This window comes from Myripristis murdjan, chromosome 2 (genome assembly GCF_902150065.1).
Source record: "Myripristis murdjan chromosome 2, fMyrMur1.1, whole genome shotgun sequence".
Classification (NCBI taxonomy): Eukaryota; Metazoa; Chordata; class Actinopteri; order Holocentriformes; family Holocentridae; genus Myripristis; species Myripristis murdjan.
In genome coordinates this window covers 4,876,739-4,889,653 of record NC_043981.1, presented here as the reverse complement: position 1 = coordinate 4,889,653, position 12,915 = coordinate 4,876,739, and the positions used below count along the sequence as shown (strand labels likewise).

At 40.5% G+C, this 12,915-nt stretch overlaps 1 protein-coding gene across 1 annotated transcript in view; it reads right to left on the bottom strand.

The window, feature by feature from the left end:
- LOC115370406 (mitogen-activated protein kinase kinase kinase 2-like) overlaps window positions 1-12,588 on the bottom strand; it is a 34,365-nt gene extending 21,777 nt beyond the window's left edge. Inside the window, exons 1-3 of the mRNA XM_030067423.1 lie at window positions 12,504-12,588; window positions 11,819-11,948; window positions 7,741-7,833 (exon numbers count right to left, since the gene is read on the bottom strand). Coding sequence (XP_029923283.1) covers window positions 7,741-7,833; window positions 11,819-11,948; window positions 12,504-12,545 — 265 coding nt within the window. The 5' untranslated portion in view covers window positions 12,546-12,588. The remainder of the gene's footprint in view (window positions 1-7,740; window positions 7,834-11,818; window positions 11,949-12,503) is intronic.
- Between the last annotated feature and the right edge of the window lie 327 nt (window positions 12,589-12,915).

Below are 12,915 nucleotides of genomic sequence, written 5' to 3'. Positions count from 1 at the left end.
GACTGTGAGGAAGTTTTGCATAAAAGTGGAAATTGCGACCGCGTTTGAAAAAGCGTTTTTTGCACTGACCGCTGATGAACGCCTCTGAGGCTGCAAAAACTTTGCTTTTAGAGACATGCAGTGCTACAAAAATCCCCCTCAAATAGTTCATGTCCCATGTGTCAACACGCAAATCCCTTGTGTAGAGTCCAATATCAACTGAATCATTATCACGTGATAATTCCTGTTCCAAATATGAACATTTCTTGTCTTCTAGGATTCTTAGGTAATCTGAATTGTTTGATTTAAAGATATCTTCATCCCACTTAGAGTTGGTGCGACTCACAGCTACAGTAATGTCACCCAAATTAACCAAGGTGAAATGCAATAATGAATGCTTCTTTGTGTTTTTTGATTTGAAAATGACCACTATCCAGTAATAAAAATCATATGTCTTGTCTAGTTCGTCTTTGACCTTTGTGGCTGATTCGTTATCCGGTTTCAAAGGATGAATTTGATTTATCCTTTGGACAGCAGGTTCTATGTACTCTTCACTATCAGCACAGCTTTTCACAACATCTCTCTGGGCTTTTGTCACCTTGTTGAACTGGGACACATACTCTGCTTCCTTGTCTTCGGTGTTGTAGCCCCTCAGTTTATAGTAAAGCTGGTTCAGCACCATTCCTCTCCACAACAAGTAGTTCAAAAAAACGTTGTACCTGTTTAACTCTTTAATATCACACTTATGCCTCTTTTTCAGTAAGTGCAACAGGTTGGCGCTTAGAGATGTCTCTGTGTTGGTCAAATAAAAGACAAGATTAGCCACACTGTTTTCTGTAGCTGTATTCTCATAGAAGCTAACAAATTTGTTGGCAAGTTCACGCTTTTGATTTTCACAGTTTGGTTCTTTCTCACAGCTCTGACGGAATTTGTTGAACTCGTTCCAGGAGTTGATGATGTTTGTTTCGTCTCGAGAGTAGGCACTAGCATAGGTGTTCCACTCAACATCGGTTTTGAGGTCAGCAATCTGCTTGGAAATGGAATCCAACTTCTGATTGATGTCTTTGAGCATGTCTTTCACGGGGTCTGCTCCAGGAACAAAAACCAAAGCCAAATTGATGATCGCTGCAACCAGGGTGCCGATACCCGGCGCAAGACTGGCAAAGCTTGCAATTTGGCCCAGTACTTCTTTGACCCCTGGTGCATTAAGAGCGTCTGCAACAACTTTCAGTAAGGCAGATGCTACCTGTGCACTAGATTTTATGAGCTCCTTTGTTTTGTCTGTCATGGGTTGTAGTGCTCTGCGGTCCCTGTATTTGCGAACAAGGTTGACATAGGTGGGTCTTTGTGATAGTGGGTGTTCCTCAGCATTACTGGTGATGCATGACAGCGTGAAGAGCAAGGTGGCCAACAGCAGCAGGACTGAGAGCCGTGGTGATGTCATGGCTGCAAAAAACATTTAATAGCTGGTTACACTTAGATACTATGATACTATGTTGCATAAGTCAATGCTTCTATTTATATTTAATACACCAACTTTTGCTAGTTTTTTTTGCCCTCTGTGCTTTTTCATGTTAATAGAGCTGAAATATATAATTCATTTTCTTCAAGGTGTATTAGGTCTTCTTTTACTTTATGTGGATTATCCTGATGTAGATACATACAGTACAGGCCAAAAGTTTGGACACACCTTCTCATTCAATGCGTTTTCTTTATTTTCATGACTATTTACATTGTAGATTCTAACTGAAGGAATCAAAACTATGAATGAACACATGTGGAGTTATGTACTTAACAAAAAAGGTGAAATAACTGAAAACATGTTTTATATTCTAGTTTCTTCAAAATAGCCACCCTTTGCTCTGATTACTGCTTTGCACACTCTTGGCATTCTCTCGATGAGCTTCAAGAGGTAGTCACCTGAAATGGTTTTCCAACAGTCTTGAAGGAGTTCCCAGAGGTGTTTAGCACTTGTTGGCCCCTTTGCCTTCACTCTGCGGTCCAGCTCACCCCAAACCATCTCGATTGGGTTCAGGTCCGGTGACTGTGGAGGCCAGGTCATCTGCCGCAGCACTCCATCACTCTCCTTCTTGGTCAAATAGCCCTTACACAGCCTGGAGGTGTGTTTGGGCTCATTGTCCTGCTGAAAAATAAATGATCGTCCAACTAAACGCAAACCGGATGGGATGGCATGTCGCTGCAGGATGCTGTGGTAGCCATGCTGGTTCAGTGTGCCTTCAATTTTGAATAAATCCCCAACAGTGTCACCAGCAAAACACCCCCACACCATCACACCTCCTCCTCCATGCTTCACAGTGGGAACCAGGCATGTGGAATCCATCCGTTCACCTTTTCTGCGTCTCACAAAGACACGGTGGTTGGAACCAAAGATCTCAAATTTGGACTCATCAGACCAAAGCACAGATTTCCACTGGTCTAATGTCCATTCCTTGTGTTTCTTGGCCCAAACAAATCTCTTCTGCTTGTTGCCTCTCCTTAGCAGTGGTTTCCTAGCAGCTATTTGACCATGAAGGCCTGATTGGCTCAGTCTCCTCTTAACAGTTGTTCCAGAGATGGGTCTGCTGCTAGAACTCTGTGTGGCATTTATCTGGTCTCTGATCTGAGCTGCTGTTAACTTGCAATTTCTGAGGCTGGTGACTCGGATGAACTTGTCCTCAGAAGCAGAGGTGACTCTTGGTCTTCCTTTCCTGGGTCGGTCCTCATGTGTACCAGTTTCGCTGTAGCGCTTGATGGTTTTTGCGACTCCACTTGGGGGCACATTTAAAGTTTTTGCAATTTTCCGGACTGACTGACCTTCATTTCTTAAAGTAATGGTGGCCACTCGTTTTTCTTTAGTTAGCTGATTGGTTCTTGCCATAATATGAATTTTAACAGTTGTCCAATAGGGCTGTCGGCTGTGTAGTAACCTGACTTCTGCACAACACAACTGATGGTCCCAACCCCATTGATAAAGCAAGAAATTCCACTAATTAACCCTGATAAGGCACACCTGTGAAGTGAAAACCATTTCAGGTGACTACCTCTTGAAGCTCATCGAGAGAATGCCAAGAGTGTGCAAAGCAGTAATCAGAGCAAAGGGTGGCTATTTTGAAGAAACTAGAATATAAAACATGTTTTCAGTTATTTCACCTTTTTTTGTTAAGTACATAACTCCACATGTGTTCATTCATAGTTTTGATTCCTTCAGTTAGAATCTACAATGTAAATAGCCATGAAAATAAAGAAAGCGCATTGAATGAGAAGGTGTGTCCAAACTTTTGGCCTGTACTGTACATACCTTTGGTTAGTGGCAAGACCTCATGTAGGAATACATAATTATCTAGTATTTGCTTGATAAACATGCAGTAATTATTGATATGAAAAAGCAGTTACTTGTCACGCCATTTCCTGTATGGTAATTAGTACCAAAAGTACACAGTCATGTAAGTAAATGGTTTGCTAGGGTTTTCCATTAATCTACTCATAAAATAGCTATCTTACCTTTGGGTTAAACACAGCTGGCGTCGAGCTCAGACCTCCTGACGATCAGTGTTTCAATCAGATGCAGTAAAATAATGATGCTTTCTTTAGATTTGCTGCAGCCTTGTTTCTTTCTCTCCGTCTTGCAGAAGTACTCAGAATTAGTCTCAGACCCTTTTTATAGGCATCACCAAACATAAAAACCCAGAGACTTCCCATCTATGGCTAAAATATAACCATGAAGGCAGCCGTTGGTTATCTCTTCATTTTATTGATAATATTCAAACATTAATCAAATGTCAAGGGCTTGGCCTTGCCAGCCAGTTCCTGGCACCCTAACCTGTCATTTCCAAGGGAAACGACAGATTGAAAGATTATTTTGCTGCCCTTGGCATATAGGCTTCAGTCACAGTTTGCATATCTGCAACATCAGCCATATCTATCTCATTTTCAAAGAGCAACAACTCTCTCATAACTTGTCTTGAAGACTTTGGTGCAGATCCAAATACTTGAGAGGAACAACAGGACATCAAAGCCAGGCATTTTATGTTCTATTTGGAAATTAAGATATGCTGTTATTCTTGAGAAAAGATCTCACATCCAGACATGAAATAAATATCTTTTATTGTTTTCATCATCATCACAGTCATAATTATTGTAATTATGAACACAGAGCGTCAGCTGTTCCAATACTCCAGAGTTTTGCCAAAAAAAACAGCAACCATTCAATGGCACCGCTGTGTCTCTCAGGACCCAACCATGCATAAATTCTCCCATTTAAAAAAAAATGAAAATAAAAAATATATATTAAAAAAATTATGCGTACCACAGATCTGATATAAACAGGCATATTGGTCACAAACCAATTAGAATTATAAACATGGCTTCTTTAACAATACACAGAGACCAAATGTGTGGGATATAAGTGTACTTTTCTTAAAAAAAAAAAAAAAAAAAAAGGGTACATTTGATTTATACATTTGTACATGATCTTTTGTGCGTGTGTGTGTTTTTTTAACCCCCAGTCAGTATGCTCAAGGCATTTTGGGCGCAGTGTCCATTGAGCACAAATTGCAGTAAATGCACGTTTACAACTGCGCACATTCACTCTGACACACACACACACACACACACACACACAGGAGTGGCAGCAGTGGCTTTAGACACAAAGGAACTTGTAAGTTGTAAAACTCTTTATCTTGGGGCTGTTTGCTGTTGACAAATACTGTCCCGTTTCCAGATACCGAAAAATTAATCCACTGTGGTGAATGAGGCCATCTAACGGTTAAAATTAAACATTACATTCATGGACAAACCTCAACTAACAACACACAAAACTGCACGCACGCACAAACACTCTCTCTCTCATTCTCTCTTTCTCACACACACACACACACACACACACCTGTGTAAAAAAAAAAAAGTCTTTAAAATGTGCAAAAAAGGTATTCGCTGACAGAAAGAGACATACAGTCAACGCGTAACCAAGCTGTGCGAGCGACAGCCCAAGAGGAATCGTGAAGAAGCATCAGTGAAGAAAACAAAATAGTAAGCAACATACTGTACCTTTGAGATAGTGCATAATGGTAGTGCGTATCAAGGTTACCAGTGCTGGCGGCAATTTTAACTGTATAGTTTGTTTTAGCATCTCCATTTATCCATTTATCTGTACCTGACAGGCATCATGTCCTATATGGCCCACCTAATACTCCTAACGACCACATATGTTTTAATGCGATTCGCACATCTTCTCTTGAGAACTTTTTGTTGGTGTTGCAAGGCAACAGTAGCTCTTTAGATGCATAAACTATTTGAGGCTGCATAATGCAAGTGAGAGATGAGTTGTTGCTTTTCAGATATGAGCATGCACAACCTGTGTGGACTCCTGGCAGCAGGAGCACCTGCTGCCAGCTAAACGCACAGCAGCTGACTGAAGAACAGAACAACAGAGCAGGTAAGGTCTGCATCTTTTAAATGAGTGCTGTTTGTGAAAATCATGACTTTGTGAACGGTGAGCAATCTGAAGACTTTCCTGATGGTTCAGGACAGTAATCACGAGGCATTCTCTATTTGACCACCCTTTCACACACATAAACAAGGGCAGGGGAACAGCATCCCTTTTTACTTGGCATTAGTATACATCCTGACAAAGTAAACGCCTGCTGCGCCTGCTGTGCATGTGGTATACATGAACCCTCCAGTGGACGCCTTAAGATTTGGCAATTTAACCAAAACATGTAAAAGCAAAATATATTGCATATGCTCAAATCACAATTTCAACATTAATCTCATTAACTGTGCAGCCCTGGCTTGGACTGCTGCTGTGTTACTGCCCAGTGGACAATTCAAGTTGGCTGAGTGTTTTGCTGTGGTGCCAACAGTGAATATGTTTACATGCACACTGACACTCTGATTACTGGGAGTTATCAGCTTAAGGCAAAATTTGATAATAAAATTTGGTAGTTCTCTAAGTAATATGATTTCTCTAATCAACCAGTTTGCATGGACATGTTAAATCATTTGCTCTACCACTCATCACTCGGCCACACTGTAACATGTTTACTGTGTGAATACAACATCTGCATGATGTGACTGCATTTAGCAGTTTGGATTTAAAAAAAAAAAAGATAAAAACCTGAAAAAGGGTGCTTAAACATCCCAGTAAGTAGAAACACTCGATTATGACTTTATCTCAGATAAAAGTGTTTACATGACCGTATCAATAGCACTGCCTTAAGCACATTAAGATCAAATGTTAGTGTGAATGCAAATATACTCAGTCTTACAGCCACAGGCAGGTTACTCCCTCAAACTAGAACACGACTGGGTGCTGAAATATTGAACGGACAGAGACACTGGGGATGCTTTTCCCTGGAGGAAACTGCAATTAACGCCACAATACAACTGCGTACATTTTCAAAGGAGCATTTGTGGTGTGGCTAAAGTGACAAGTTAACTGTGATGCATTTTTTGGCAATAACAGTGACTACAGCACTGATTGTAGATATATAACAAGCTGCTTAGGTTAAGGTAGAGGAACCAAACTCTGTGAGACTGATATTGTATAATGTAAACCTCTTCAGTGTGTATCTACTCTGTAAAACTATGGAGTGTATGCAAGACGAAAAATAACAGAGTACACTGATATGGCACAATGGTGCCTTGACTGAAGAACAGAACTGTACCGTTTCCAATACTGGAGCATATGGGTATCTTTCCTACACACTCCATTTTAAAATGTTATACTTCCTCCACCTTATTTTTTTGGAGTGGATGTTTACATTAAAGTCAGTTTACAGTAAGAAATACTGTATGCTGACAGTAACTGAGAATACAAGCTGTCAACAGGCTCATGAGAATTAATGAGACTCAGGAGACAGCCTCTAAAATGTAACGTGTACATCAGAACCGGATTGCTGTATTTATTCAAAGATCTTCCGTGCACCTCCCAAACTCTCAACACTTGGAAAATGTCGAATTCATTTTCCATGCTGTGTAGGGGAGCCTGCGTTAGCACTTAGTCACTATACGTACCAAAGTAACTGGATAATGCTGAATATTTCTCCATCTTGTGTTTGATAACACAAGTCAGTGCAATGACTGTTAATTGAAAATGTACCTGTGGGCTAAATAGTCATTTCTGAGCAGCCAGTAAGCCAGCTAGGAACTTCCTTACAACCGAACAGCTCTTCAATGTTGCCTTCAATATTGGACATAACTACAACTGTTTTTGGGCCAAGCCAGTGAGATCTAATCAGCAGTGAAACTGACAACATTGGGACAGCAGTATGATGTGTACTGACAATAGCAGGGTAACAGCACACCTAAAACAGAACTAGGGCCACGGAAATTAGCAATTTTGCTGATTTCTGCTGATTAGAGTGTTTTTTTTTTTTTTTTTTTATTTGACTTAAGAGTCTAACCTTGCTCTTCACCTTAAAAATATCATGGCAGTACATAATGCATCCAAAGTTTTATAGCTGTCGTCCTTTGTTATCACTGCCCTTTGCAATGTTAATTATCCACGTTCATATCACCATGACAATAAAAATATGGCATGTCATATTAGGTTTCATGGGTAAATTGCTGCTGCTCTGACAATTGAATCTGGCATCGTAAAAGACATAAGATAAAACAGTAAAATATGCGGCCAGAATTTGCATCCAGTTTTTGCAAGAATGTGTGTGTACTCAGGTCTTACCAGATATCAGCCTTCCTGCCATAACCCTCTCCACTGATAAATTCAGGGCTCATCCAGAGTGCCGGTCACAGACTTGATGCCTGTTCCTGACAGACAAATGGTCTGCAGCCGCCGACTGGCGCCGAAGTCACCCAGCTTCACGTTACCCACTGAGTCACGTAGGATGTTCGCTCCTAAGCAAACAAGTTTAGTCAAAACACTTGCACACTGTTAACCGTCTATCTTTGTTCTGTTTCTGTGAGTCTATTATGTCTTAACTCAACATTTCACTATCTTTCTAGGGAAACATTTTTTTGTCTACAGTTAAGGAGTTATATCTCATATTTATTATCTTCATGACTGCATATTAAAATAGTTTGGTATTACACAGGGTACGAATTGTAATTGTGACTGTGAAGTCTTTATAGCAGATAACCAGCCAAAAACTGGAGTAGCCAATTCGCCCTTCAGTAAGCCCCGCCTTAGAACTAGTGGTGTCAAATTATCGCGTTAATTGAGATTAATTAATTACAGTCATATTTAGCGCGTTATGTTTTTTAATCGAGTTAATCTAATTTTTAATCTCTATCTTTACTTTTTGTGTTTGGGCTTGTTTAGCATAAGCTGATAGGCTCCTATTGTCAGGCCCGAACTGTACATCGGGAGATTTCCCGAAGCGCCGGCCTGTCACTGGCCCAGTGGCCTGCCCGTCTTTTTTTTTTTTTTTTTTTTTTTTAAACAGGTCGCCGGGCAGGCCAATCAGCTGTCGGTCCGGTCCGGCTGGCCTCACCAATCTGATCTTTTTTTTTTTTTTTTTTTTTTTTTTTTTTTTAAGTCAGAGAGACAGGCCAGGCCAATCAGAGGCCAGCAACCTGTGAAGAGGTCAAGACATGATTGGTTTGTTTTGATTAACACCCGCCCCAACAGTCCGAGTCCGTTGTAAACAGGCAGCATGTTGAGGAGGGGGTGTCGCGACTCGTGTGTGTGTGTCTGACTGTGGAGGAGAGGAGAGGAGAGGAGAGGAGAGGAGAGGAGAGGAGGTGGAAGAAAAGGTTGCGTGATCGAAGTTTATACATTACCGTATTTATCCGAATACAAGACAATATTTTTTCCATTGAAAATGCCCTGAAAAAACGCCCTCGTCTAATATTGGGGGTCTAAGCGAATACACATGTATTGTGCATATGTAAACCAGTCGGTAGGCTCGCCTGATGCCGCGATTACCGGCGAATGGCCGCATTGCGCAGTCATTGCAGCCGCGTATGAACAAAAATTGATGTGGCAGTAGGCTATGTGTGCGCCGCTCACCTGTCAGATCCGGCAGACCAGACCCGGTGCCGCGCCTCGCCTGATGCCGACCGGTGGCTTTTTTATTCAAACAAGATTTTGTCCATATAATATTTTTTTTTTTTTTTTTTTTTTTTTTTTTTCAAAAAAAGTGTCTTGAAAAAGAGGGGTCGTCCCCCCGACCCGCATCGGACTGATCTGCTACAATAATGTAATGAATTTAAAGGGAAATACCTCAAGTTGAGGGCTTTTCTCAGCAATTTTAGGTGAGATTAAAAAAGAGATTAATTAGATCAATTAATTACAGATCATAATTAATTAATCTCTCAATTTTTTTAATCTCTTGACACCACTACTTAGAACATCTACTGGCCAATCATACCTTAGCAATCGTAACTAGGCGAGTGTGCCTTGGCAAGCTTTCTCACAGTAAAAATGCCGAAGCAGTGTGTTTACGGTACTTTCAAGTCAGACCAGGGTTTTTCCTGCATATAAAATTACGAGGCGGCCGCCTCAGCCAAATTTCGTGCCGCCTCCGGCTCTCAAAACTCTGACGTCGGGAAAATTGTTATTTTCTGACAAGCGCCGTGGTAGATGGATGTCATTTTAACTGCAGTTGCAGCATTGCACCGATGTGGTGGCGCTGTATCAACAAGAGTGCAGCGGAAGTCGCTGCCAAAACTGCCAAAGAGGAAGAACAGAGCCGAGAAATTCCCTTCCTGGAGGATTTTGTTTTGTGTTTCGGTTTCTTCGCTAGTGTGTGTGTTAATCGGCATCCTGGTAGTGGAAGTGAAAATGCAGCTTAGTTTGACTACTATATGATGGTATACGACGAGCTCACACACACTGCCGATCTGTGCAGCGTGTGTGTTTGCCCGTTCACGTGTGAATTAAAGGATCTTGTCAAACCAACCGACCTCTCGAATTTCCACTTTCCCAGCCATCCTCTTAGCTAGCTGTTTGTTTTTAAAACACAGTTCAGTAAGTTCAGTAAGTTAAAATTAAAAAAAACTGCCAATGGAACAAGGAAAATGATCTTGAAACAAGTGAAAGTGGTCTAAAAACAAGTTACTTTTTAGGCGACTGTCTTATTTTACCGGGATTTCCAGGCTACAGCGGCGCACTGACATAGATTGTGTAACAATGAGAAGAGTGGCCACTCCGCTCTATTTTCACTGGCTAACAGCAGCACACTGGCCTAGCTTGTCTATTCAAAGAAGATGTATCACTTTGGCTTATTTTTCAATCTATGTTATCACATGCATACTACTGCTCATTCATTGGTAGCTGAATTGTTAGGTCTGTTTGATAAGTAATTTACATTTTTAAAATAAGAATAATTTAACATATTGTTAACATAAACATACACTAACACTAAATACCGAGTGTTTGAGCAACATATCTCCTCTGTGCTACAAAAGGTCAGTGGTAAAAAGTAACCCCCCTCTTGAGCCTAAAACTCAAGAGGAGAGATGTCGGATTTTGATAAAACAATGTGTATTCTGGCCCCAGTAATTACAAAGGGTGTGTGCAGTGACACCTAGTGGTGGGGGTAGTTAAACCACTGATTTCTAGTGTTGAGAGCAGCCATTTTGAACAGAGACACAGCAGTGGAGAGGGGTATAGGTCCATCCTCCTCCATCCTCGTTGTTTTGGCTCTTTATTCGGCACAATCTGGGAGTACAATTACAGTTAAATATATTTGTATTCAGTGTGTTGATCATTTCAATGAAGATGATTATTTTACTGGTTAATTTGCTATAGTTAAAGCTGGTTGCATTTTTGCGCTACATGTAATCAGTTGAATGTGCTTACCTTTAACACTTAAGTTGATAACTGTCTTAGTTAGCAGTGTACAGTTATATGAACATAATTACATGTGTTTAATATGGCTTGTACATCCATTCATTTCTATATTCCTGTCTGTATGTTGTTTACAGTTTCACAAAAAAGACTCCATAAAAATCGTGAACCTGGATTCCTCTCTTCAGTGTTTTTATTGGAAAATTGTTTAGCTCGCTGTCTACACCATGTTCTCAGTTCCACACATAGTCAGGGCAGAAGAATGTGGAAGACCTCATTCTCAGCTCAATCCATCGAAAATAACGAACTACTATGTTTGCTCCAAGTGAGATGCTAACACAACATTAGGTAGCATAACGTAGCACACAGCTAGACGGTGGATAATCTTTAACTTTGCCGACTGGATACGTCGCTTATTTTTGCAGAATGTGGGATGTTCCTGATGGCGTGCCTTAATTAGATCTAATGTATGTATCAACCCCATGATATGGGAGTGGTATCCTGGTGCGCTTTTAGACATGGAAATGCAGGATAATTCAGTTTTGCTAGCATAGCAAACGTAACAGCTATGAATGAAAGCTATCAGCAGTAGTCATTGTTAATTAGCTTTAGATAAAACACCCATTGACTCACCCTGCTCTGCAAGAGCATTCCTGCTCTTTGATCAGTTTATCCTGTACTTTTAGTAAAAGAGCGTGTGGTGTCTCACGTTTACATTGAGACCGCTGAGCTTTTGCCTGAACTGTGATCTCTGCATTTAAATCATTGCGCTGACAAATAATGTCATGAATATATCTCTCAAAAGCATATTGGAGCCCTTGCTGTCTACTGCTCTCTGATATTTCTGAACACTTCCAGAAATTTGAGATGATTTCCTGTGGAATATCTGTCACTGGTGAGACTGAACACGCCATATTTACATATTGGACTGCACCGTAAGGCTAAAGCTTGCCATGCATAGCAACAGTAACCAAGGGGGGCGGGGTTTACTGAAGGGCGAATTAGCTGGTGAATTTCTGTGATGCAACAAAGACACTGTGGCCAGAAAAAAAAGGGTTCCCTGACTCACAGTGCCAACCCTCCTTTTACCTTTGATGTCCCTGTGGACGATCATGTTGCTGTGCAGGTAGGAAACTCCCTCCAGAATCTGCCGAGTGTAGCGGCGCGTCACGTTCTCCGTCAGCGCTCCGTATGACTTCAGCTGGTCCTTGATGGAGCCCTAACAGACACAAATTGGGCAAAACATATGAAAGGCACAAACAAACAAAAGTAAATAGAATAAGATAGTGCAACTTCATTTCCTTTTGTTATAATTTCTTCTGTTGTCATTTTGTTTTACTGAACAAATGACAGTGAGGACTGAGAGAAAGGACTAGAAAAAAACAAACAAAAACAAAAGGATGATGTATGGACATCTCCATATATGGAAGATTTTTTTTAAAAATTCTGTTAGAAAACCACCAGTTACAAATTATGATGCATCAACATTCCATATTAAACTGCTGATACATCAGCAAACCAAAGACATCACCCGATATCCACTTTAAAAAGCAGTATCAGTTTTCATGTAAGTGCTTTTACTGACCTACATTTGGCAGATTGTAAAATTTGGCATTTTATGGCTTCTTTCTTGCTAGGAGTGTTTCATTGATTCAACAGTCACATTTGCAACAAAACAATCATGGTCTTTTGTAAACAAAAGGTCTTTTGTTTACAAAAGACCTTTTGTTTACAAAATACCATTAATTTATTAATTTATTTATTTAGGTCTCACCCCAGGCATGTACTCCATGAAGATGGAAAGCGTTCGCTCCATCGTGTCTCGCAAACAGCCGTAGTACTGGACGATTTGCTCATGGCACAAGTTCTTCAGCAGCTGGATTTCACACTCCAAGGCGCTCACCTCCTAAATAATCAATAAAAAAGCTCTAGCATTACAAACCTCTCTCTTTCCTCCCTTGTTGTTATTTCTCTTCCTATAACTCCTCTATCACACATAAAGTAATACTTTGTTATCTGTTAGCAGAATGAAAACTGGAAAAAAACCTGAAGAAACTCAAATACACTGTTCTGTCCACTCATGTTTGTCCTATCTCATTTGGTTGTTTACACAGATGGGCTTTAGGACAATAAATACTAAAGTTCTTATAGTTCTGGCTTTATGTTTTTTTTTTAATCTGGCTTTT